The sequence below is a fragment of the Arvicola amphibius genome, chromosome 1 (assembly GCF_903992535.2).
Source record: "Arvicola amphibius chromosome 1, mArvAmp1.2, whole genome shotgun sequence".
Taxonomy (NCBI): domain Eukaryota; kingdom Metazoa; phylum Chordata; class Mammalia; order Rodentia; family Cricetidae; genus Arvicola; species Arvicola amphibius.
Genome location: NC_052047.1, coordinates 113,936,355 through 113,961,639, shown reverse-complemented (window position 1 = coordinate 113,961,639; position 25,285 = coordinate 113,936,355). Strand labels below are relative to the sequence as shown.

Sequence of the window (25,285 nt, the reverse complement as noted above, 5' to 3'; positions counted from 1 at the left end):
GTGGCGCACGCCTTTAATCCCAGCACTTGGGAGGCAGAGGCAGGCGGATCTCTGAGTTCGAGGCCAGCCTGGTCTACAAGAGCTAGCTCCAGGACAGGCTCTAGAAACTACAGGGAAACCCTGTATCGTAAAACCAAAAAAAAAAAAAAAAAAAAAAAAGACTAGCCTGAGCTGCATGAGACCCTTTTTCTTTTTCAATGCACACACACACACACACACACACACACACACACACACAAAGAGAGAGAGAGAGAGAGAGAGAGAGAGAGAGAACAGACAAAGTGAATGTATCCCACAAATTGTATTCATGAAGTTAAAATAGTTCAGCTTAAAACAAGTGACTAGTGCCTGGATCATCGGCCAGTTACTGCTATCATGTTTTGACTGCCTCCAACCCATACCTATTATATCCCTTGTGTTATTCACTCAACCCATTCATTATTCATTCACTAGCATGCTCTTTTGACTACCTACTATGTTCCTGGCAGGTTAGCACAAAGGAGTTTTTAACATCAAAGGGAACCCAGGCTCAACCAATCAACTCAATAAATAATTACAGTGAGTGCATAATTTATTTCTTTTTAAATATTTTTTAAATTATTTTTAAGAGAGAGTGTGTATATGTTTATATGCATGTGTGTGCAGTACCCAAGGAGGCCAGAAGAGGGCGTCAGATCCCTTGAAGCTGGAGTCACAGGCAGTTGTGTGCTGTCTGGCGTGTGCTGTCTGGCATGGGTGCTGGGGATGGAACTTGGAAGTTCTGGAAGAGACCTTAACCACTGGGCCATCTCTCCAGCCTGATTCATTTCTTTGTGAGACTGGGTCTTGCTATGCTATAGCCAAATCTGGTCTTAAACTCCTGTCTCAGTGTGGAGGCCCAAAAATGTGAGCCTCTTGCCACCTTGTCTGATAGCCAGAGAGTTTGGAGGTTGCTCAAAATGGTTAACAAGTGTTGCTATATTTCCAGATTCATGACGTGACTACTTGGTTTTTTTGACATTAAGATGGCTCATGCAAGTAGATCCATTCCATCCTGACTGCTCCTTCTTCTGTAATTATGAGGTCACCTGGGGAGTGGCTGCCTTCAGGATACTTGGTCTAGGGTCACTTCACTCCCCAAACAACAGAATGCTAATGACTTGATGTCTCAAAGTGTTGAAGCAATTAACTGTTCGAGCTGTCCTTTGTATCATGTTAAAGAAGTCTTTGGGGGCGGGGGGGGGGGGGGGGGGGCGGGGCAGGAGGCCTTTAATCCCAGCACTCGAGAGACAGAGGCAGGCAGATCTCTGTGAGTTCAAGGCCAGCCTGGTCTACAGAGTGAGTTTCAGGACAGCCAAGGCTGTGACACAGAGAAACCCTGTCTCAAAAAGCCAAAAAAAAAAAGTCTTTGTTGCCTTCCTCCCCCTTTTGCATTGGGTATAAAAGCGTATGGAAAATTAACCACAGGTGATTTCAGTATTCACTGGAATGCTCTTCCAGTACTGTTCTATGGTTTCTGTTTTATTATTTTCACACGCATCTTCATATTCTTTACTAATATTTCTAACTCCCCATACCCCTACCCTGGCAAGGTGTTTTTGTTGAGGCCTGTGCCTGACATCTCAGCCTCCCCAGTGCTGTGGGTTACGGTGCATACCACAGATATGTAACTTCCAAAGCAGAATTGAACCAGGCGAGGTACCCCGAGAGGACTTTTTTGGATGGGAGGGTGGGATTCTGCATAGTCTGTCATGTTTCTGCTTACTCTGTGAGCTGAGACACTAAATGCCCAGTTGTGCTAGACATCTCTTTAAGGGTATCGTGCGGCCTTGAGAGACAAGGGCTGCTCTCCCTCCATGACAGAAGGGGATGCACTCCAACATAAAAAGTTTTATTCTCTAAGCTTCCAGTTCCTCAGGTATGATGCAAGAAAGAGGTGACGTTACTCTGACGTGTGTGCATACAGCTGAGGGAGCCAGAGGACTGTCATGGACATTGGGCATCAAGGTCACACAGCGCCTGTGCAGCTGTCATCAATTCCCATGTCTCCCAGCCCTTGTGTAAAACAGGAGGGAAAGCTGGACAACTCAGGCCGTTGCATTCTTGATGGGCTTCCTGGAAGAGGTGGTGGTTACACTGTGTTTGCAGTGGTGTCTGGGAATTAGCTGTGGGAAGGAAAGGCAATTCTTGCTGAAGCATTGCTTGTTCAAAGTCAAGAAAACACAGATTTAAGAGGTGTGAAACACTCGTTTAGAAAGCCAGAGCGTGGTGGGGACAGCAGCTGAAGCTGGGAAGGGGTGGGGATTAGGTCAGGAGACTTGGAGAATGCAGCCAAGGAGTCAGGAGACATGCTGAGTTAGGCATGTTCTGCTTCTGCAAGCCTTTATCACCCCCCAATCCACCTCTACTCCCACTCCCACCCACCCCTGCACTGCATGCCTGAGCTACCACAGGACCCCCAAAGCAGGGAGCCAGGAGGAGACGGTTTGCATGGCAGAGGCATCTCTGAGGATGCAGTTTTACTGAAGCTCAAGTCCCAAGTCTCTTTGTGCTACAGACAATCTGTGTCCCGCAAGAGCCTGGCCTTGGGCCTAGAAGTCTGGAACGTTTTACTTGAGAGTGGAGCACAGGCCAGATAAGTCACACTGATTGCACCTGGTTAATCTGGTTAGCCTGATGCCATCAACCGTAGAACAATCTGAGTTCTGAGCTCTGGGGACGTGTAGGGGACAAACAGTGTCTTGTGCAGGCGCATGGCTGTCTTCTGCTTTGGGAACTTGGGGATTCTTCCAGGCACTGGCCCAGGGGCCTTTGCATCCTGTTTGTTGGATAAGTGGAGCCTTGCCCTTCTTTGTCCTTGGTGTTTGTTATTCTGAAAACCTCACAAAGCTCGTGAATCCAACCTGTTTTGTTTTTTAAAATAATATCACAGATGTAATAATAGCAAGGTCTGTGTGCTCCCCGTGGTCCCTCATTTAGCCACTCAGAAGACCATCAGATTAAGCAGCCCCTCTCCAGATCTAGCCATCTGTGAGCCTGGGTAAATACTGGTAACCTTGACTAAGTCTTCCGTAATAACTGGTGATTATAATGGCAACAAGAGTTCTGCATCATGAAAGCAAACATTGCCTGCTGCATGCCAGGAGCTTTGTGAGGGGTCTCTAGCACCCCTCCTCCTACCTGCTGACAGCCATCCAAGGACACTCACTGACCGCAGATGGAGTGATTGAGACACAGAAACAATCCAGGCTCATAAGTGGCCGAGTCAGTACTAACAAGAGGGATAAACACCGAGGTCTTATTGACTCAGAAACTCCTAAGACAGTATTTTTCTTTAGTGGAGTTTTTTGTTTGTTTGCTTGCTGCTTCTTCTTCTTCTTCGTCTTCTTCTTCTTCTTCTTCTTCTTCTTCTTCTTCTTCTTCTTCTTCTTCTTCTTCTTCTTCTTCTTCTTCTTCTTCTTCTTCTTCTTCTTCTCCTCCTCCTCCTCCTCCTCCTTCTCCTTCTTCAACATGACCTCATGCAGCCCAAGTTAGACTCAAACTTGCTATATACCTGAGGATGACATGAAGCTTTTCGTCCTCCAGGGTTAGTGGTAGAGACAAGCAGATCTCAGGGTCTCATTGGCCAGCCAGTCTAGCTAACACAAGCTGCAGGGTCACCGAGAGACACTGCTCAAAGATAAAGTGAAGAACGGTGAAGAAAGAGATCTGATGTCAGTCTCGGGCCTCACACGCACTCATGCCAGTGAACATATATGCACACATTTAACACACACACTTTTAAAAAGACACAGCTTTCCATTCTTGTGGGGATATACTCATCAGTGGAATTCTCAGTTTATAAGGTTTTTTTGTTTTTTTAAATGTGTATGGATGTTTTGCCTACATGTATGTTTATGTACTGTTGGTTCCGGGGGGTTACGCAAAGATGGGGACCGACCACCAAAGTCTAATAAACCAGAAGCAAACTTTATTTCAGAAACCAGAATCCAGAAAAAAATAAAATAAAATAAAAAATCTCCATGGGACACAAAAAGCTTATTAGCTAGCTGAGATCACAGCCAGAGATGGATTCTGTAAGGCTGTGGTGAAGGCTGGTTTCTGAACACACCTTTTTATAGTAGGGGTACCAAGCATTAGGTCTGAACAAAGGAATTTTTACAGTCTCAGGGTAAAACTCACATACAGATTGCCTTACTTTACAATCTCCATTAACAGAGTTTCTCAGTTAAACTGGTGTTTCTACTTAATCTATTGTCTTCCTTGGTACAGGTGGTGTTTACTGGAGCCCTGTGCTCTCCCCTTTGATGCTGCCAGTTTTTTCACATAGCAGGGACAATGTGTAACCCAGAGGTCATATATCTATTTCCTAAAAGTTGACTCAGCTCATATCCGTAGGCTAGCTCTCAGTTTGCAGAGAACTATGGGTTGCAGTTAATCCTTAAGCTACTGAGAAAGCTGCTGACAGTCTGCTCTCATTCTCCTAGGCTTACAACTTTTTATTTCTTTAATTTTACATTCCTATTTCTGGAATCTACATTTTTATATTCTTACTCTTGGACCCTTCAGTACCACTCTCCTGCCTGGTGCCGAGAAGAGGGCATTGGATCCCCTAGAGCTGGGGTTACAGAAGGTTATCGGCCGCCATGCTGGGAATCTCATCTAGGCCCACTGAAAGAGCAGCCAGTATCTAACCACTGAACCATCTCTTTGGCCCCTCACAAGGCTTTTGGTTTGGGGCTTGTTGAATAGCTTCCATATTGTCTCTTACAGTGACTTTGTGGTTTCCCGTTCTGTCCATCATGAGCGAATCTTTCCCCTCTCAGATCTCATGATTTAGGCACCGGGAGACGTGGGATGAAATGGATGAGCTAATCTTGGGTACATAATGAACTCTGTCTCAGAAACAACAACAACAAAACAAAACAAAAACACATAAAAGCCAAACTCCAAATAACTCATGGTTCCTTTTGCCCTCAATGGGGCAGCAGTTTTCCCCAGTCCTGCCTCCAGAAGTGGCCTCTGCAGTACGGCAGCCACAGTAGAGGTAGAGGCAGTGTTGCTGGCCCTGCATTCTCAGCCCACACTGGGGCCTCTAGTCAATGTTTTCAAGACTGCCCATGGTCTCATACACAGGCCTATAGCATGAGCTCTGGAATCACAAGATAAGCTTTGGGGGCTTCCCAGGAATCTGTGTCCCCTGCCTCTACCCGGCCTCTTCGTAAGAGACCCCACACCCACTCTTCAGCGTCTGGAAAGAACTACCCCCATTTCTCTGTCGGGGATGCTAGGCCCCAGGGGCTTTGGGTCCCCAGGGAGGTTTTATGGTATCAGTGATGCTTTGACTCCCACAAGCAGTGGATACTGGAAGACAGACCCAAACAGGGCCAACAGAGGCCTCAGTATGTCCGTTCTTCCTTCAGGGTGGGATGCAGGGTCAGTGATAGGGAACGGCTGGGATGGGGTGGATAGGGCAGAGGTTGTATTGCTCTTGAGTAATGACAGTGGTGGCCACAGTTGGACCAGCCTGGCTGGTGTCCCACATTGGGCAGAAAGCTGCTTCTCCTGTCACCTCCTCAGCAAAAGGAAGCGATGGATGGAGACCAAGTCACATGTCACTAGACCTACTGCCACTGTCATTGTAGCCTCTGCACCACAAAAAGGTCATTAGGCGCATTTCAGAATAGCAAGTACTGTGGAATTTGGAGCATTAACTATGTGGGCCAGAGGTCTGTTATGTGGCCATGGCCCCTCACTTCTGAGTGCCAGGCCCTGCTCTGTAGGAAAGAGCATATGCTGACTGCCTGAGAAGGTGGTGAACCAGGAAACAGTGAGCTGGCCCAGTGGCACACACTTGTAATCCTAGTACTGGGGAGCCTAAGGCATGAGGATCAGGAGTTGGGGAGCTTGCAGCAGAAGGATCAGGACTTAGAGGACAGCCTGGGCTACGTAGCAGACACCCACGCCCCACAAAAGAAAATAGGTTGTGGAGTAAATGTAAATTTTCCCTTTTGACTTAATTTCTCAGCCCTTCGCGGTAGGCAGGCGGTAGGTTACGGGGAGGAGGTGTGATAAATCAGGAATGGTGTTTATTCTGCTGTAAGGTCATGCTTGCTCTGATCCGGTGCCCATGAGTTTCTAAGAGGTGACAGTGGCCAAGGCGCCAGACCAAACAGATGAAAACCTGTATGTGTGCAGACAGGTCCTGTGCCAAAGAAAACGGAGCCTTTTGTGGGGTCTGGCAGGTATAAATTGTAGCACGCGCAGGGCCTGTTGGGCTCGGCTCACTTCGAGTTCTTTAAGGAATGGAGGGCTGGGAATATGACTGTTTCCAAGCAAGCACAAAGCCCTGGGTTCAATCCTCAGCACTGTAAGGACCGGGTGAGGGTGTGCACGTCTGTAATCCTAGCACAGCACTCCTGAGGTGTGTGTGTGTGACAGGGGAGGGAGTTAGAAATTCAAGGCCGTCCTTGGCTGCACACTGAATTTGAAACCAGCCTGTGTGTGCTATTTGTGATCCTGCCCCCAAAACAAAGCAAACAAAAGAAGATATAATGAAAGCACTAGGCACAGACCTCTGTCAAAGCCCGCCCCACCCTATGGTAGACATTACTAATATATCGCAGAGTAATTTCCTTGTGAGCCCAGATAGCTCAGTACTTGAGCTGAGATAACACTACAAGAAGCTGCTGGCAGGGAGCTGAACTCTCTTTGTAACTTACTTCTTAACATCCCATTTAAAGATGAGGTACAGAGCTGGGGGTGGGGTGGGTGAGTTTTCTTAGAAACCAGAGTGATCAGACCTGGAACCTCATTCAGGTTAATGTGTGTTTTGATAACCCTGGAGCTTCCTGTCACAGAGGGCAGGTCTAGGGGTGCCACAGCACCAAGGATTAGTGGCAAGACAGGTGGGGAGACTTTGGGGGAGCTCTGGCTGGTGAGTACAGAAGTTCGTAAAGTACAGACAAGAACATTTTCTGGAAGGGTTTGAATCCCTGCAAGTCAGGGGTCTCCATTTGTCATGTGTCACCTCTGGGTCTGTGCTTACAATGGAGTGGGCACCCAGCGATGAATCAACGCCTGTAGTAGATGAATTAGGAAATAGAAACAGATTGCACAGAATTCCTGAAGACAAGAGCCAGAACAGAGTGTATGAAGAGTGTGTGTGTGTGTGTGTGTGTGTGTGTGAGAGAGAGAGAGAGAGAGAGAGAGAGAGAGAGAGAGAGAGAGAGAGAGAGAGAGAGGAGGAGGAGGAGGAGGAAGAGGTATATGATCCTGTGTCGTGTTTACATGGAGGCCGGAGATTGGCATTGGATGTCTTTTCTATTGTTTACCACCTTACTTTTTGAGACAGGGTCTCTCGCCGAGCCTGGAATTTACCTGTTCAGCTGGACTGGCTGGCTGTTGTCTCCCCAGCTCTGGAATTACAGGTGCACGGCACCACTCCTGGGTCTTATGTGGGTGCTGGGGAGTCCAACTCGGTTCCCAATGCTTGAACTGCAAGCGTCTTACCCACCAAGCATCTCTCCAGCTTTGAGCATGGGTTTTATTTGTTAGAAAACCGAGCGATTATTTTTCTGGCCTGTACTCATTCCTCTGTGTTCCTAAGCATCCACTGTTTGCTGAGTGGTATCACTGCAGGCTGTACATATTTTATTTCCCAGTTCTTGTAATGTTGTGACATTGGTATTGTTTTGGGGAGAGGACACTGGAGTTTGGCGAAGGTAAATATTGAAAGCTACAATGGAGGATTAAATGGTAGAACTAGAATAAAAAAGTGTAAATTTCAATTAAAAAAATAAATATTTCTGATACAAAAAGTCACAGGCATTTGCAGCTGTAATTTTGGAAGAGTTTCTCAACCCTTCTGCCACCTGTTTGTAATGTGTGTCATTTGGCCCAAGCTTCATTTGTTGACACTAACTCCCTCCATTGCTGGAAATAGACAAATTTACAAAGGACCACCAGAGACAACATGCACAGTGACTGAGCCCTCCCCAGGGACAGCAAAGCCCTGAGGATCATAGAAAACAAACTCTGGTCTCTTACCTATCTCTGTTGTTCTCTCTCTGTGTGTGTGTGTGTGTGTGTGTGTATGCCTGTGTGTGTGCACACATGCACATATGTGTGTTCATGCATGTAAAGGCCAGAGGTCATACAGTGTTTTCCTCAGTCACTCCCTATTTTATTTTATTTTTGAGACAGGGTTGTCACTGAACCAGAAGCTCACAGATTGGCCAGTAAACCCCAGGAATCTTTGTGTCTCTGCCCCAACAGCTCGAGGATCCAAACTCAGGTCTGCATGCCTACAGAGCAAGAACTTCCCTGACTGAGCTGTTGTTTGTTTGTCTTTCTTTTCCTCTTGCTGCAGAGGGACATTCTCAGCCACTGAGGCAGGGCGCTTTCAGAGAGTGGTATACAGCGTCAGGAGACACTGGCCACTGGCCACACGGCAGCAATGGAAGGCACTGCTGTAGGAGGTCAGCCTGGGTTCTCTAATTTCCTCCGTTAGGATCTCTAAGAAGAGGAGTCAGGCCTAGGAGGCAGAGAGAGTACTGCTCAGAATGGAGGGACATTCAAGTTCGAAGACAGAGGCAACCTAGTGCCCCACACCCTGGATCCCTGGGGCTAAGATGGGTAGAGACCTTGTCTTCTCCAGCCTGGGAGCCAAAGGATGTAGGCTCAGTCCCCTCCCAGCAGCCTTTACTTCTTCCCTTGTTTCCAGGGTCCCTGTCTATGGAGACCTCCTTCCCCAGGGAGGACATGAATCTAGTCCTAGAGGGACCAAGTTCAAGGTCACAGTCAGTTCAGTGCCACCTTGTGTAGAACAGTCTTTCTGCCTCCTGCAGCGTGCTGAGATTTAATAAAAGGTAAGAGCAAAGAGAACTCATTTTCCTGGGCTTCTACCATGTGCCAGGCTGTTTGCCCTCGCTCCAGCCAGCCACCTAAGTGGTGAAGTAAATTGGGGCTCGGGCAGGCCCCTGGCGTGCCCTGGGCCACCTGCACGAGGCTTTCCCCTTGTAGTAAAGCCCATGTTCTCTGCCAGCCCTTGAGGGGGAAGCAGAGACTCAGCTACTTCTGAGCAAAATAAAGTCAAGCATGTTTTTCCACCACAGAAGCATATTAAAACTTTTTCCAGGCTCATTAACATGCATGGCTAAAGTCGAAAAGTCTAGAAATTCCTGAAGCTCCCTTTGTGCCCTGCTGTGGAAGAATTCTGCAGGAAGAGGAAGAGAGAGGAAAAATAATCGTGGAAAGGGAAGTGGAGCGAGCCTTGAAGCTTAAGAGGCCTGAGGTGATGCTTTCTTCCGTACAGAGCTAAGCAACTTTGGTTTTGTTCTGAGTAGCTTTGAATTTTATTCATCTTTTCCTGCTTTTCTTTTTAAGGGAGCTGAGGAAATTCTTTGTGATGTATTTTTTTAAACATTTCTTTCTTTCTATGTGCATGTGTATGTGTGGTAGTGTGTCCCAGTGTGTGTGTGTGTGTGTGTGTGTGTGTGTGTGTGTAGCCAGACAATTGACAGACGTTTGTTCTCTCTGTCCCTCCTGTGGGTCCTGGAAATTGAACTCAGGTCAGCAGGCAGGGCAGCAAGCACCTTTAACCTTTGAGTTGCTAAAGGATGGTGACATAGTAGAACTTCTTACCGTGGAAACCAGCCAGCATCGCCCTCCCAACCTACACAGAAAAAGAGCCTGTCTCTGTTTTCACACACTTTTGTCTGTTGTTCATTGTGTTTGGGGCAGGGTTTCTCACTGAATGTGAAGCTTACCAGTTCTGCTCGGCTAGTTGGGATCCTGGGATCCGTCTGACTCAGCCTCTCCGGTGCTGACGTTACAGGCATTCCTCATCATGCCCAGTTCTCTATGTGGAGGCTGGAGGTCAAACTTAGTTTCTCATGTGGGCAAATGGCAAATGCTTTACCCACTGAGTCATCGCCCCAGCCTCTCTAACTTAAATTATTTCCTTCAGTCTTGACTGTCTTAAATGGAGACCGCCAGTCACATGTAACCAGGTACCAATGCCATCACACAAACTTTGTGCTGTCTTAGTGCAGTCATATGACTCTTTTTATAGACTGGCCTAGTACTAATTATGAGTCCAAGAATAATCTTTTAAAGTCCCAGTCCTCTGACCTCCCCCTCTCCAGGGCTGTTGCCACTTTCAGACAGCAGTCATGCTCAACCCTACTTCAAAGGGAAGAGCTGCTGCTGGGCATTGCTATCCAGGAAGCAAATAAGCCATCGGATCCTGCAACTCTGGTAATCCCAGTTAGGTGGGCTCATTCTTGCTTGTGATCTCACTGGCTCCCTTATCAACCCAAACACATAGTTCAGAGAAGGGTCCCCATGCTCCAACCAGCTGCCAAAACTCTCACATCACAAAAAAGGTCAAGACTTCTGTTTTTATGTTTTGGGTTTTTTGAGATAGGGTTTTGCTATGTAGCCCAGGATGGTCTCAAAATTGTGGCATCCTCCTGTCTTGGGCCCCAAAGAGATGGTATCACAGGCATTAGAAAATATACTGGTGGAGACTCCTTTTGTATTGTTTTGTTTGAGTTTCATTCTGCCTCATTTGGCATGGAACTCTCAGTGATCCTCCTGCCTCAGTGACAGACACCTGTCACCACACCTGGTTCTTTGTGTTAGTCTTTGAGGGTAACTGCAGACCAGGTAGGTGAAGGATTCTAGATGTGCGAGCTGAAATCTAGGTCTCGGGGAAGTCAGAACATGAGGTAGGACAGCAGGTTAGGCACTGACCCTGTGCCGTACTACAGAGCAGAGTGCATTCCAGGCCATGGTTGATGGGGAAGGTAGGTGGTGTCCTCAGAATGGAGGATTTCAGAGGCTCCGCTTTGATGAACTTTAGGGCTCAGGTCTCCTGAACTGGGTAGACCCCAGAGCCTGCACATCCCCAGCCCTTTTGCTAAGTGAACTCAGACCTTATGTGCAACCAGAAAACCAGGTCCTTAATTTGCAGAGGCGAAGAGCACCTCTTTTGAGTGGCAGGAATGTGAGGGTTCCATCCATGTCGCCCCCTTACTGGGGTTAGTCATAAGGATGCAAGGCTGTCCCTCTGCAGGTTGCTGGGTGAGCGAGGATCGAAGCCATAGGAGGTCAAATGGTTGACCCAGTTTGTGGGTTCCAGGACTTGGAACTGTGAAGGTAGACAGCTCCTCAGCTCTAGAACCACAGCTCCCCCCACTTCCTGGTCACTGGAGGTGAACCACAGCCTCTCCCCCACTTCCTGGTCAGGGGGGGAGGGGAGGGGGGCAGTGCTGTTTTTTTCCACTCGAGTCTCCCTTGTCACATCAATTTCTTACACAGCATTGCAGATGCAGGCTGTTACGGAGGCCGGGAAGGCAGCTGTCTCCTCCAATTATGTACTGATTGAATTAGCCCAGTGCTAAGCCTTCTCAGGGGCCCTCAGCCCCCGACTTTCAGAACAATGATCAGGGATATGCATAATTAGGTTTGTGTTTTTAGAGGATGACTTGGGCTACAGGAGGGAGCTGCGGGTAAGGGGGGGCGGACTGAGGATTGGAGGACAACATCTTCGTTGCTGGCCTGAGGGGAGAGAGGACCCTCTCTGGGAGTGGTAAACCTCACCACAGAGCTGAAGCTGTAGGTCAGTTGAGCAGAGTCGCTAGTGTTCCCTCTGGATTCCACCCCCAGCACCGTATAAACCAGGCATGGTGACATTGTGAGGTATCCACCAGGGAAGACCACTTGAACACAGGTTCAAGACAGTCGAAAGTCTTTACCAGCTGACCAGCTACTACCTTGGGAGGTCAGGTGTGTGGCGACAACACTGGGTGTTCCGGACCAGAGCTTGGTCCTGAGCGTTTCTCAGGGAGAGCTTTTTTGTACCGAAAGCACATCCTGGGCTGACACAACCTCAATTAGCAAGAATAGTCAGCCAGAAGCAGAACTACAGAGGCCAGAAAGCAAGGTTAGTGCATGTAGAGACTTCCTCGAAACTGTGGGCTTGGTTGGGTTAGCTCTTTGTTCTTATTTCAGTGAGTATTGCTGCCTACGAGATGGGGTCTGAGGCCTGGAAGGTGCGTCCATCCTGGTGCCAGGAGTCAGGTCTGCAGGCCTGCAGCAGTGAAGCACCTCTGTAACTCCAGTGTTCAGGAGGTGGGGCAGGAGGGTCAGAAGATCAAGGTCATTCTTGGCTAACTAGTGAGTCTGAGGCCAGCTTAGGACACCTGAGGTCCTCCTCAGAACAGTCCCTCTGCTACATGTATGGAAATCCCCTTTTATGCCTGAATCTGAGAACTCCAATCAGAGCCCGTTCCCCAAGCCCCATTTCTGGAAGGAACTGGCCCCAAAGAGCGCCTTTGGGAGGGTCAGCTGAGCAGAAGCCTGTCCTTCCCTGTTTCTCTCTTGTACTCAACACTTTCTATAGGAACCTGGGACTGAACTTAGTTACTGGGAACCCAGCAAGAACTTGACTCTCTGCCGTTTCTAGACCTACTTGATCACATGTCTTTGCCGGGTGTTGCAGGCTCGAATTTGTAGCACAGAGCCCCAGAGAGGGCGCTGAACAGAGGTAGCAGCAGGGGAGAAGGCCTGAGAAGGCCTGACCCAGCTCACCTTTGCTCCGCTGATATAAGGGAGGATGAGTGGGACTTGTGGGTAGGGGAGCATGGCGGGCGGGGGTGCAGATATGAGAGGCCAGGGCAGTGAGGAGTTCTCTTTAGCATCATTTGCCCCTTTGTCCCAGGGTGTCAGCTGGTCATCACCATAAAAAAATCAATTCTAAAGGAAGAAGTGTGTTTTGACTCATGGTTTCAGTCTGTGGTGAGTTGTTTTGGGGACTGTGAAGGAGCAGAACATCATGGCAAGGAACACATATGATAGCGCTGGGCTGCTCCCATCATGGCCAGAGGAAAGTAGGAAGGGAGGTGAGGGGAATGAGGGAGGAGGGAGAAAGGGAGAGGGGCCAGCAGTCCTTTGACTAGATTGAAGACCAAGAAGAAGCTTCTTTTAGAGCAATCTTGGCCCAGTTCTCTGGAGGAAATGCTGAACAGGAGGACTCAGGCTCAAAGAATGTACTAGGAAGCCCTGGGGGCGTGGGGTGTGGGCCTTCTCCGCCAGGCAGTGGGACTGGGTCCTGAGGGGTTGCTGGCTGTTCTGTAGGCCTTGCCTTCCCCACCTGAGGATCTGTGTGGATGAAAAGGACGTTGTGGGAGGAGTCCAGGTATAGGCTAAGGGTTGGGACAGGGTGCACTCCTTACCTCAGGGTGCCAAGAGCCAAGTCCAGGGTGGTGGGTGAATTCCACTGAAGTGGGGATAGACTGTCACCCTTCTCTTCCTGGGTTGTAACATGTGGGGGAGGGAGAATTGGCAGGTCACCCACCAGACTTTTGCAGACGCCAGCACTTCAGGATAAAAAGGGCTGGCATCAGCTTCCGACTCCTGCCCAGATTTTTCCACAGGGCTGTCTCTATAGCAGAGGCCAGACCAGAGCCCTGGGCGAGGTTGCCCCAAAGCCCTGAGCTGGCAGACAGCTACAGCCCCACCTTTGGGAAAGGCTGCAGGCACCCCACTGTGCTGGAGACAGATACACAGGTTTTTGTTACAGGCTCCTACATCTGGCTTCATTCTGAGGCCAAAAAAAACGACTCTTTAGCAGTGGGGGAAGACTGACCTGGAGGCCTCTGCATTCCCACCCAGGATGCACGCGCGTGCGTGTGTTCGCTTGTGTACACACACACACACACACACACACACACACACACACACCTTAGAATTTGCTGATAGGGAAATCAACTGAAGGACGGAGGCCACCACTATTCTCCTGGGCACCATGGTCCAAGGCCAGCCTAGAAGGGCCTGCCCTCTTGCATCCAGCAGGGAGGGTACCCCTCCTAGAGAACTCCTCCTGTCCCCATCTGTCTTCCCCAGCCCCCAGTGTCTGCCCTAGTCTCCAAAGCCCTAGTACAGCCCTGCTACTGACCTGTGACCTTGACAAGAGACTGCCTCAGTTTCCTTGTCTGTAAAGTAGGACTTCTCTGTTCAGAGTGGGAAAGGAAGTGGTGGAAGGGTGGCAGGTGGGAGGGGACTGATAGCTGGTGTGAGGGTGTTGAGTGGGAGGTGACGGGCGGGGCACAGACTTTCCTGCCCTCTGTTGCCCTTGTCGTCTTTGGTTAGTTGACTAGTCCTGGACCTTTTCTGCATTTCTGTGTCGTTTCCTCACAGAGGGCTCTAGGCTGAACGGGAAGTTGAGTTGTGTTGGTAGGCAGAGCCCTGGGGTGAGCCCCACATTGTCAGTCACTCAACAAGAAAGGGACCCATTTCCCAGAATGAGGTCCACCAGCCCACACTGAGGTGAAGCAGGTTGTGGAGTCTCCCAGACACTTCAGTGGTGTTCCTGTCCTTGTAGGCTCTGGAGATGAGAGCAGAGGTGAGAGGCTGGGTCTGTTAGTGTAGCTGATAATCACAAGGATGTTCGCTTAGACACAGTGGTGGAGTTGGAGATAATTTAGCTCTAGGTATGCAACATCCCAACCCCCACAACCTGGAAGTTCCAATTAGTCAGCTTTGTAGCATCTTTAACCCAGGTGAGGCTTTTCCTAGGGAGTCCAGTTCACGGCCTTATTTGAATTCATTGAGCTGCAAGGACCTTATCTCTAGGACATGTTCTGAAGGATTTTGTAGCACAATTAATAAAAACCCAGAGACAGATATTGGGCTTCAACCTGAAGGTCAGAAAAGCAAAGCAGCCAGTCACTGGCTCTTCTTTCTACCTCAGTTCGAAATGGCGATGCTGCCTCCAGGAATCCTCAGAATGAGACTGACTGAGAGCTGTCTCCTCCCGTCTTACATTCCTCCCTAGGGCTGGGATTAAAGGCGTGCCCCACTACCGCCTGGTTTCTATGGCAAACTAGTGTGGCTACTGGGATTAAAGGTATATCACTACTATCTGGTTTGTAAGACTGACCAGAGCGGCTGTTTTACTCTCTGATTTTCAGGCAAGCTTTATTTATTAAAATACAAATGAAATATCACTCCAGTATTTAGTGGCTAGAACACGGAAAATTTTGATCTGGGCGAGCAAATCCGAAATGGGGCATTAGCATTTAATTTATAGGTTATTATTGTGGGGCAGTGTGTGCGTGGTCGTGGCATGAGTGTGGTGATCAGAGGACAGCTTTGTGAAGTTTGTTCTCTCCTTCACCTTGGCACACATCCTAAGGGTAGAACTTCAGGTCATCAGCCTTGTGTGGTGAGCATTTGTATGGGCTGAGCCATCTAGCCGACCCCAAATGGGGCAATTTTAAGAGCAGCAGACAGAGTGATCCCCTGGGGATCTAAGGGACTTGTGTTTAAATCTTCGCCTCCCACCATGGCCTGAGGCTTTGAGGCTCACTTTTCCTCTAGGCAAAATGAAGCCCAAACTGGAGTTTGCCACCGGCTCCAACGGGTGTCTTGGAAGCTGTGCGACCCCATTGCTGTCCTCCTACCTTTGTATCGTAGGACCTCTTTGCTGATGAACTGTGAGTTTAATGGAGACCAAGAGGTTCCTGTGCCATTTTCCATTCTTCCAGGGTCTCATCAAGGCCCTGGGGCGGTTTCCAGTCCGCGTTGTTTTCGGTTTCACTTCCAGGCCTCCCGCCTGGTTTCCTAAATATAGCTCCTGACTACAAAAAAGGCCTCCTTGGAATGGCTGCAGCTCCTGACCAGTTTCTGGGATGTCTGTCAGGCCGAGGGAGGAACTGGACAGACAGACAGAGCATGGGTACAGCTGTACAGAATCCCATGCTGCCCCTGTCACCCCAGGCCCGCAGAGCCTCAGGTGTTGGTTTTCTCTCTCAGCCCTGGTGCAGGCAGATGCTGCCAGGCTGTGCCTCAGGTAGAGGAAAGGGACTGGTGCTGAGTGGGGGTCCACGCTGAGGTGTTTACAGAGAGGAAGAGACACTTGTGGCAAGCTGGTGACCCTGGGCAGATCCTTCAAGACCTTAAAACTGAGATGAGAATGAAACAGCTATCACCTAAAAGGGAATAAAAGTTTATTTGGGAGCCAAATATGAGCAACCATGCCCCAGGAACATGGATTCAGATTACCATAAATTCCATGTTCTAATGGTTTCATGAAGGCTATTATTTTTTTTTCTCTCATAACAGAAAAAAAAAATCTGCCATAAATCAAGACACTTTAAAAATCCATTGGGGGGTACAGCAGATAGGTGAGGGGAACTGTCTGCTGCAGGCCTCGGCTGTCATTAGATGGCAGTGTGAACTGTCTGCTGCAGGCCTCGGCTGTCATTAGATGGCAGTCTGTCTGTTGGTTAACAGAGGCTAAGGGTCAGTTAGGACATTACAAAAAGGTTTGCCTAAAAGCTACAGAGATGGGCCAAATATAGTAGTGGGAATGAACAGATAGCGACGGGGCCAAAAATAGGCCAGGACAATTTGGCTCTGTACCGGCAACGTTCTGACTCCCCACAATCACTAGTCAGGGAATCTACCCTGTAGAGCCTTCATAGCCGTGTGGCTGTTTTGTTTTTCTGAGAACTTCCGAGCACAGGAATCTTAACCGTGTTGAGGGTATTAGAGGCAGCCAGCGCTGTTCTGTGACCACTCAAGGCCTTGCTCTGCCTGAGACCTGTGTAGTGTTGAGATGACTGGCTCTGAAGTCTGGAGACCGGCCCCACCCCATCCTCCTCTGCAGGACAGGCCACATGATGAGTCCCAGGGCTCCTCGCTCTGCTGCTGGTCTTCAGTCTCGGTTGTGAGTGTAGGTCTGCCTTCAGGTCTAGAGTCTAAGAGTTGGAGGGCCTGGGAGGTCCCCAGCCCTCAGAAATCAAAGCACAGCACCAAGAGTCCATGGCCAGAAAACAGCAGAGCCTCCCAACACTCCTAGCTGCCCGGCCTCTTCTCTTGCTCAGCCCTTCTGGTGACTTGGGCACAGTTGGCTACTTAGGACCCTGTAGAGTGGGCTCAGCTGTGACACAGGAAAGAGAAGCTGAATTTCTCAGCTGTGCCAACCTTCCCTTCTCTTCCTCTAATGTTAGAGGACCAGGTCTCGTCCTCATGTGAGACATGTGCCTGCTACCAAGGGACACTCTGAGTTGGCGTTTCTTCCTCCTCCTTCTCCTCTTCTCCTCCTTCTTTTTGTTCCCTCCCATGGTTGAATTTTGAATTTATTGAAGGCAGAGACGTCCCCATGTCATCTCTGTCCCTGGTGCCTGCTGGTTCTTCCTCCTTCCCAAATGTCACCCCCTCCCACTCTGTTCTCTTGCTGTTAGGTTTTGGGAGGAATGCCAGGAGCCTGTGGCCTGTGTATGGGAGGGTGTGGTAGGTGTCAGGAAGGACACCTTGTGTCTTACAGTCAGTCTCAGCACCGCAGGATTCACACCCACAGCCAACCTGTTTGAAGTAGCATTTGTGGCGGACGTCATTGTTCCCTAGACAGTACAATATAACCATGATTTCCACAGTATACACATTGTATTGGGTATTAAATCCAGAGATGATAAAGCTTTAGTAGGATATATGTGGGTTGGATGCAAATTCTATGTCTTTTTATATGAGGGCCTTGAGCATCTGTGCGGTCTGCACTTGTGCGGGTGTGTGGGAGAATTGGGAACATGATGGATACAGGGTTGACTCACAGCCTCGTGGACTTCTCTTGCCACTCTGAGGTCCTGGATCCAGAAGACGTAGGCTTAGCCCCTTGGCTGGAGATAGTCTGTTTTCTTCCTGGTATAAGCCAGAATGGTGGCCCTCCTGACATTTCTAGTCTGCTGGGCTGAGTAAGTCGGGGTGGGGGCGTGGAAGGTGCCTGCCTGCTGCCGCGCTGGGTGACACCTGAACTGCACGGACAGCTCCTTGCAGAGCCCAGCACAGTGGGGTTTGAGAGGAAGGGCCCTGCACCATGTGGGGGAGAGTGAGGTTAGGTCGCTTTTGGGGTGTCAGGTGATGGGATCTCCATTAGCGTTTTGTTGAGAAATTGCAGTACACGGTCTTCTCGTGTGAGCCCGTGGTGAGCCCAGACCTTGCTGGGCATGTGTGACACATGTCTGTGTCAAACACAGGCATCCTGACTCAGGCCTTTCCTCTGTCACCCTTCAGAAATGGCTGGGGGATGATGTTGTAGATGTCTCTGTCTTCCAGGCTTGGTGAGCAGAACACAGTCCAAGCTCCCCCTGGTGGGGCCTTAGCTTAGTGCTAGGCCTTTAACTGTCCTCAACCAAACACCTATCTCTTCAGACCTGCAGCATTGGCCAGGAGACAGTAAGACCTGGGTCAAGGACACCAGCTACTTCTCAGTATCCTCAGTAATAACACTAAGAATAGGTGCCCAGCAATGGTGGTGAATGCCTTTTATCCCAGCACTTGGGAGGCAAAGGCAGGCAGATCCCTGTGAGTCTGAGGCCAGCCTGGTCTAGAGTGAGTTCCAGGACTGGCTTCATAGCTACTGGGAAACCCTGTCTCAAAAAAAGCCAAAAAAAATAGTAGGAGAGCCAGGGCCTGTCTGCTGAGACCCAGCTTGCACATGTTCAGGGCCACAGGCCCCCAAGATACCACCATACCCACTGGTACAGTTCCCTCAGCTCACAGAGTAGTGCTGAGGACCATCCCAGGCACTGAGATTCTGCCTGACCTACTGTGCTTTGGCATGTAGGGCTCCACATTGGGTCTCAGGATAGAGGATGCCCTGAGATGGGGATGAGGCAGACTCTACTCTTCATAGAGATCTTTCTAGAATGCTTGCCAGAGCTCAGGAGCCCTCCTCATCTCTGCTTACTGTATTTAGGTCCTGGGCCCCTCTACTCAAGGACTGTGGTAGAAAATAACCCCACTGCCTGCGTTAGCCGTCTCTCCTGTAGGGTGCTATGACTCTCTGTGCCACCATTTCCCAACATGGAAGAGGTAGCCTCCAGCTCCCACTTGCTAGGAAGGTTCTGTCCTAGGGAAGGGTGATGAATGATGTCCTTGACTGTTTTTCTTCCACTCCTGGCCTGCTTTTCTGGTGGCTGAAATTAACCATGGGTCTGACTCTCAGACAGATGTTCCTAGCTAAGCAGAGCTGGCAGCCATAAGAAGGCCCTTGGGCTGGGAGGGTGGGGTTCCAGCCATCTGACTCCCACTTTAAAGTTTGCCTTGCCTCTTGACTGCTTCTTAGAAGCCAGGAGCCTATGGAGGGCTATTTGCGGGCAGGCCTGTGGCCTCTAAGGCCAGGGCCAAGGGAGGTGGTCTCTGGTATCTTCCTAGGCAGCAGGGACTGTGCTGAGCCTGGCTTCCAGCCCTTTCTGCGCAGTCGCAAAGGGCCTGGAACTCATTAGCACCTTTTATTAAAACCATCTGTTCTACGTATGAGCAACTTTGCGTCCCCATGTTCGCAGCCCTGGATGTGGGGGACACTGAACACAGATGTCAATAGTGTGATGGACTTGGGCGGCTCAAGGCGCTTGGGGTCCTGAGAAGTAGACCCCGTGTGGACTACAGGCAAAGGGTAGGGAACAAGCACCAACCAGCCTGAGCAGGCTCTGGTGTGGCTGGAGCCAGCAGACACTTCTGGGCCGTGCTTCCCCCAAGATGGGGATGAACCCAGATTCTGCCCTTCCAGGGCATTGCACATCTACACCTCTGTGCTTTCCTGACGAAACTGTTCCTCCCACCCTCCCAGGAATGCATCATCGATGAGGACTGTGGGCCCACCAGGTACTGCCAGTTCTCCAGCTTCAAGTACACCTGCCAGCCGTGCCGGGACCAGCAGATGGTAAGGATACCAGTAGTCTCCGTTGCTGTGCAAGGGGGAACAGATTAGCAGTCCCAGGGTTTCTCAGCTCACCTGCTTGCAAGAGCCTTTGAGTGATGGGGAGGAGTCCCAGATTTTGGGACCTGGAGTAATCAGGGTGTCATTTTAGCAGACCTGCAGCCACTCCACCCCATAATCTCTGGTCATGTTGTGTGACTCATGGGTAGCAAAGAGAGGGAGGGAGGAGAGGATGGTAGTCTCTGTCCCTTCCTCTGGGACAGTGAACAGCAGCACGCATAGTAGTGCATACATGCAGTCCCCAGACAAGGGACTTTTCCCTCTTGGGCTACTCCCCAGGTCCCTGAGCTTCCAGTCTGCTTAATAAATACATAGAGGGAGGAGACTGGAGGAGGCTGGCAGACTCCCCCCGCAATGTGGGTTGTGAGAGAAACATGAGCCCAGGCAAAGGAAACCCTCTGCTTCCCTCAGCAGACCTTTGGGACAAAGCCATGGGTTCACGAACTTGAACTCTTGACATTTTACCTTATTTTGACAGTAAAATAAAGCGCAGTAAATTTGGAAAATAAAGGGTTCCTGTGACCTCGTTCAGCTCCATCTTGGTGAGGCAGCTGCTGGTGTCCTTCCAGGCCACCCCCATCACAGGGCACGGTCCTTGGGACCTCTTGTTGCTCTTTGGTCTTCCCTGTGGGTCTCTGGGTCCCTGCTCCCCGCACGCTGTCCCGGATCTTCCTGGCTCTGACTTGACTTAGCAGTTTGTGAGACCGCTGCTGCCTCTCCCTGTGGCCTGAGCCGCCTTCCCTTGCGCAGGCCTAGTAGAAAGGGTGAAGGATAGACTAGGGTGCTACTGTACACCTTTACCCCAGCGGATCTCTGAGTCTGAGGCCAGCCTGGTCTACATAGTAAGTTCCAAGACAGCCAGGTCTACCCAGAGAAACCCTGTTTCCTGTCTCAAACAACAACAACAACAACAACAACAAAAAGGGGGAAGGATAGAGCCATGGGCAGGAGGCATCAAAGATACCCAGGTTCTCTCTGTAAAGTCTTTGACCTGGGTAGGAAAGGCTTAGACATTCATCTTCCCAGGTGCCATTTCCTCTGTGTTTTGACCCTTCTTGTGCCAATAGCCACACTTCCAAGCTGCCTCCTTCAATTTCCACTAATGTGAGCCATCTTTGATTGGGCCAAGCAGGCTGGATTCAGGCTGCCCAGGTTTCCAGGCTAGTGATGCCCTGGGCCTTGTGTTTTCCTCGATCCTCTGCAGCTGTGCACCCGGGACAGTGAGTGCTGTGAAAACCAGCTGTGTGTCTGGGGTCACTGCACCAAAAAGGCCACCAAGGGTAGCAACGGGACCATCTGTGACAACCAGAGGGATTGCCAACCTGGCCTGTGCTGTGCCTTCCAAAGAGGTATGTGGGTTCCCCGGGAGGTGCTGGGGATTGGTCCTCATCGCTCAGGAGGCTCTGCTGGGCCCCACATCTTTTCAGGGTCCTGCCTTCCTGTGACAGCATCTCAGATGCTTCCACTGTGTGCCCCAGCCCCACACAGTCCTAGAGTAGGGAGAGAACTTCCTGCTTTGTTTTCTTCCCAGTTGTTGACTATGCAAGTTAAGTTCCTTTAGGATGCCTGAGTCCAGGGCAGGAGGAACATCCCCAGACCGGTGGGGTCCCAGAAGCCCCTCCCCACCCACATCCCACGAAGGCACCATTGGCCTGGGTGCTTTGTGTGGATTCTCTTTTCAGTTCCGAGGCCCTCTCCTTTGACAGGAGTGTGTCTGAAAGCTCTCAGCTCCTTCCCAGTTCTCTTTCCCCAACCCTACTGTCCCTCCCTGTGCCTGCCACCTCATGATTTGCATTGACAGCATTCCAGAGGTTGCTGCACTGCCTCTTAACATCTGTCATCTCCCACCTCCAAGGCCTTGTCCACCTAAGTCCTCCATCTTCTTTGTTTCTGTTTCTGCTCCTTGGCTCCTCTGTCTGCCCTGATCCAGACTCTTATTAACCCTCTGCTGTTGTAAGGAGGGGACCACTAGTTGATTCCGGCTGCTCAGCCCGAAATAATCACACAGAAACTGTATCAATTAAATCACTGCTTGGCCCATTAGCTCTAGCTTCTTATTGGCTAACTCTTACATATTCATTTAACCCATTTTTATCTATCTGTGTATCGCCATGTGGCTGTGACTTACCCGCTAACGTTCCATCTGGCTCTGATGGGGCTACATGGCTTCTCTTTGACTCTGTACCTCCTTTCTTGAAGCATTCTGTTTAGATTTCCCCACCTAGCTCTGTTCCCCTGTAGCTCTTCTAAAGGCCCAAAGCAGTTCCCTTATTAACCAATGATATTCGCAGCATACAGAGGGGAATCCTGTATCACTCTGCCCCTGCTAGGGGGTCTTGGTTCTACTCTTCATTTCCCCTGGTGGTTTGGCCTCCAACCCCCAGCTCCGCTCTTCAAGCAAGACCCCCGTCACTGATCCAGTCCTCAGGGGTTAGTTCATCCCAACTGTACACTATCCTTCTCCGTCTGTCCACTCCTTCAATTCTTTCCTCACGTGGGGTTGAGGGAGGAGAGCAAGCCAGTGTCTGTTGCTGTGTCTATCTTCATGGTGATGCTTGGCTGCTCCAGGCCTGCTGTTCCCCGTGTGCACTTTCCTGCCTGTGGAGGGGGAGCTCTGCCATGACCCTGCCAGCCAGCTGCTGGACCTCATCACCTGGGAACTGGAGCCCGAAGGCGCTTTGGACCGATGCCCCTGTGCCAGCGGACTTCTCTGCCAGCCTCAGAGGTGAGGTCCCTTCTGTGACTGTACCAGGGCCTAAGAACAGGAAGGATGTCATCCAGGGGGACTTAGAAGCAGGTTTGGCTAGGAAGAGATGTTGATTCAATGTGGGGTAGGTCACTAGGGGGAGGGTGTGGAGGGAAGGAGCCAAGACCACACCATCATGATGGGAGAGGATGCTGACATGGAAGAGGGGTGGACCACCAATGTGGAAGGCACCTGTAGGTTAGAGGCTCATGAAACTGAAGCTTCAGGGTTGGCAGGGCTGTTCTCTACATCTTCTGTCCTACCCATACCCTCTTCTCAGCCTTCTGTTCTACCAGAATCTAGGGGCACAGGGAAGAAAGCCAGAATTCCCCTCCCCTCTTCCCCAGAGGCCCAGGGTCACCATGTGTGTAGCAGATGTGGGGTTATATTGGGCCTCCTTCTTGAAACCCAAATGGGAGAGGGCTGAGGGGACTCCATGTGGCAGTGAACTTCCAAATCTCCATCATCAGGGCCTGCACCTAGGCAGAAAAGCCAATAGTTATTCACAGAAGAGGAGGCCTGTAACAGCCCCTTGAGGACTTTCTCCCTGCTGACAGGATGCACCCTGACAGGAAGTAGTGAGTTAGTGAGGCCTGAAGGCCCACACAGAATACAGCCCAAGGCTTCACATGGACCTGACATGCTCCAAGCCTGGCTTTGCTTTCCAGGATAACAGAGAGAACCTTGACCAAATCTCAACCCTTTTCCCCAGCCACAGTCTGGTGTACGTGTGCAAGGCAGCCTTCATCGGTAGCCACGACCAAAATGAGGAGAGTCTGCTGCCCAGGGAGACCCCTGATGAGTATGAAGACGGAGGCTTCCTAGGGGAGGTGCGCCAGGAGCTGGAGGACCTAGAGCAGAGGCTGGCCCAGGAGATGGCGTTTGGGGAGCCGGCCCCTGCGGAGTCACTGGGTGGGGAGGAGATTTAGACTCATACCCAGCTGAGCTGCTGGTAGATGTGCAATAGACATGGCTAATTTATTTCCTCGGGAGTGTCCCCTAGGTGCGGGGCTGGCCAGGCATTTCTCCACAGCTCCTTCCCGGTACCTTTTTCCCTATCTTGACGACATGCAGTGCAAGTACGTTTGTTCTGGGGCTGGGAGAGACTGACGGGGTGGGGGAGGGCAGCGGCGAGCCACCCCACACCATGGCCAGGCGTTCTGTTTTGTTCTTCATGGACTGCAGATTTGATTGAAAGGAGAAGACGGAAAGGGGTAAAGTCTGCCCATGGTCGGCTCTGGGGAGACATGGAGGAGGGTGCCTGCCCTGCAAACAAGGACCTGGCAAAATGTAGCCATTGTGTTTGTTCTGTGGCCCTTCCGTGGGCCGAGGCCGTGGCTGCGTGGGAGCTATGCTGCTCTTGTGGCCTCCCACACCTTCATCCCTCAGCCCTCTCTTTCTGTTCTTCCTACCTCACCGTCAGCACGCCCTTCATATCTGCTCAGCCCACTCAGCGCAGTCTGGGAGCGAACCAGAGTGGGTTTCTCGCCAAGCCCCTTGTTCTCTCACTCCCCCCTCCCCAACACCAGCCTTGGTGCCCACAACAGTACTTCCAAAAGAAGAGGAGTGAAATCTTTTTCTTCTTATATTTTTGCGCATTTAAGGCATGCCTGGAGCTAAGGTCAGGCCAGTTTGCACATCCCTCTAAGGTTAGAAGTAGCAACGTGGAGGTCAGTGGTGTGGGCACTGCCCTCTGCCATTTGCTTCAATAACTCCAAAAGGCAGGAATTGGAGGGCTGTTTGTATAAATTAATTTACAGGAAAGACACTTGGGTAATTGTAGGGCCAGGGTTATAAATGAAATTTGCAGTCGTTTAGCCACAAGGGAAGGCCTTTCTCAATGGCACAGAGAAATCAGAAGCAAGCCAGGCTGTGATGTCCAGACAGAAGCTGGGCTGGGCATTGGGTCTCAGATGACTGTGTCAGGTGCCAGGAACTGTTTCCATCCTGTCCTCATCCAGAGTTATTCAGCTTTAGAGCTGTGCCCAGCTGTCGAAGCATGCTTTCTTCTGAGTTTTAAATTATGTATAAGCACATGCGTTGCGCTCAAAGATCATGCATACATTACTTTGGCTACTGTTTGATAATTCTTGGGCTTCTTTCCCCCCCCTTGGCTTTCAATAAATATAACCCCCCCCCTTCATCCAGAATAATAAAATAAAACAATCTGTAGTATAAAGAGACGAAAAGTCTTTCCAAAGAGGCAGATTTTCCAGGCATCTGTGGTTCACTTCTAGACTCTGTTGGAACGTTTATCCTTGTCTGGATGGGAATGAGTTTTAGGAGAGCAAACGCCTTTCCATCTCCGGAAGGAACAAATGGGACATGTGAGTCGTCTCTTGGAGGCGCCCTGTCATCAAAGGTGGTTCTGGGCTTGTACAGCACAGGCAGTCTAATGAAATACCTGAGGCAATTAATTTGTGTATTTATAAAAGCTTATTTTTGTTCCCTGTCTTTGGTGTCAGTCGCGATCCTGTTGCCTGGAAACTGTGGTGGGGCAGCACAGCATGGCGGGGGCATGTGGTAGAGTCAGGCTGCTCCCAGGGAGAGAGAGAGGAACACACAGTCCTCCCCCAGGACCGGGGCCCTCTCGCGAGGCCCCACCCTGTATGGCGCCAGGCTCTGCTGCACTGGTCCTAGCTTTTCTCCTGGTGTTGACAAGAGCTGCCTGTAGGGCGAGGGTTCATTTTGCAGCAGGCAAGGCACAGGGGTGGAGTGTGAGGCTGCTTCCCACAGTTCTGAGGACCAGGGGGCAGAGAAAGGGTAATGCC

The 25,285-nt window shown here is 50.3% G+C and overlaps 1 protein-coding gene across 1 annotated transcript in view; it reads left to right on the top strand.

Annotated features, from left to right (window-relative positions):
* Dkk3 (dickkopf WNT signaling pathway inhibitor 3) overlaps window positions 1–25,026 on the top strand; it is a 42,509-nt gene extending 17,483 nt beyond the window's left edge. The window contains exons 4-7 of the mRNA XM_038344761.1: window positions 19,619–19,711; window positions 20,973–21,117; window positions 22,337–22,493; window positions 23,227–25,026. Coding sequence (XP_038200689.1) covers window positions 19,619–19,711; window positions 20,973–21,117; window positions 22,337–22,493; window positions 23,227–23,443 — 612 coding nt within the window. The 3' untranslated portion in view covers window positions 23,444–25,026. The remainder of the gene's footprint in view (window positions 1–19,618; window positions 19,712–20,972; window positions 21,118–22,336; window positions 22,494–23,226) is intronic.
* The last annotated feature ends 259 nt before the right edge of the window (window positions 25,027–25,285 follow it).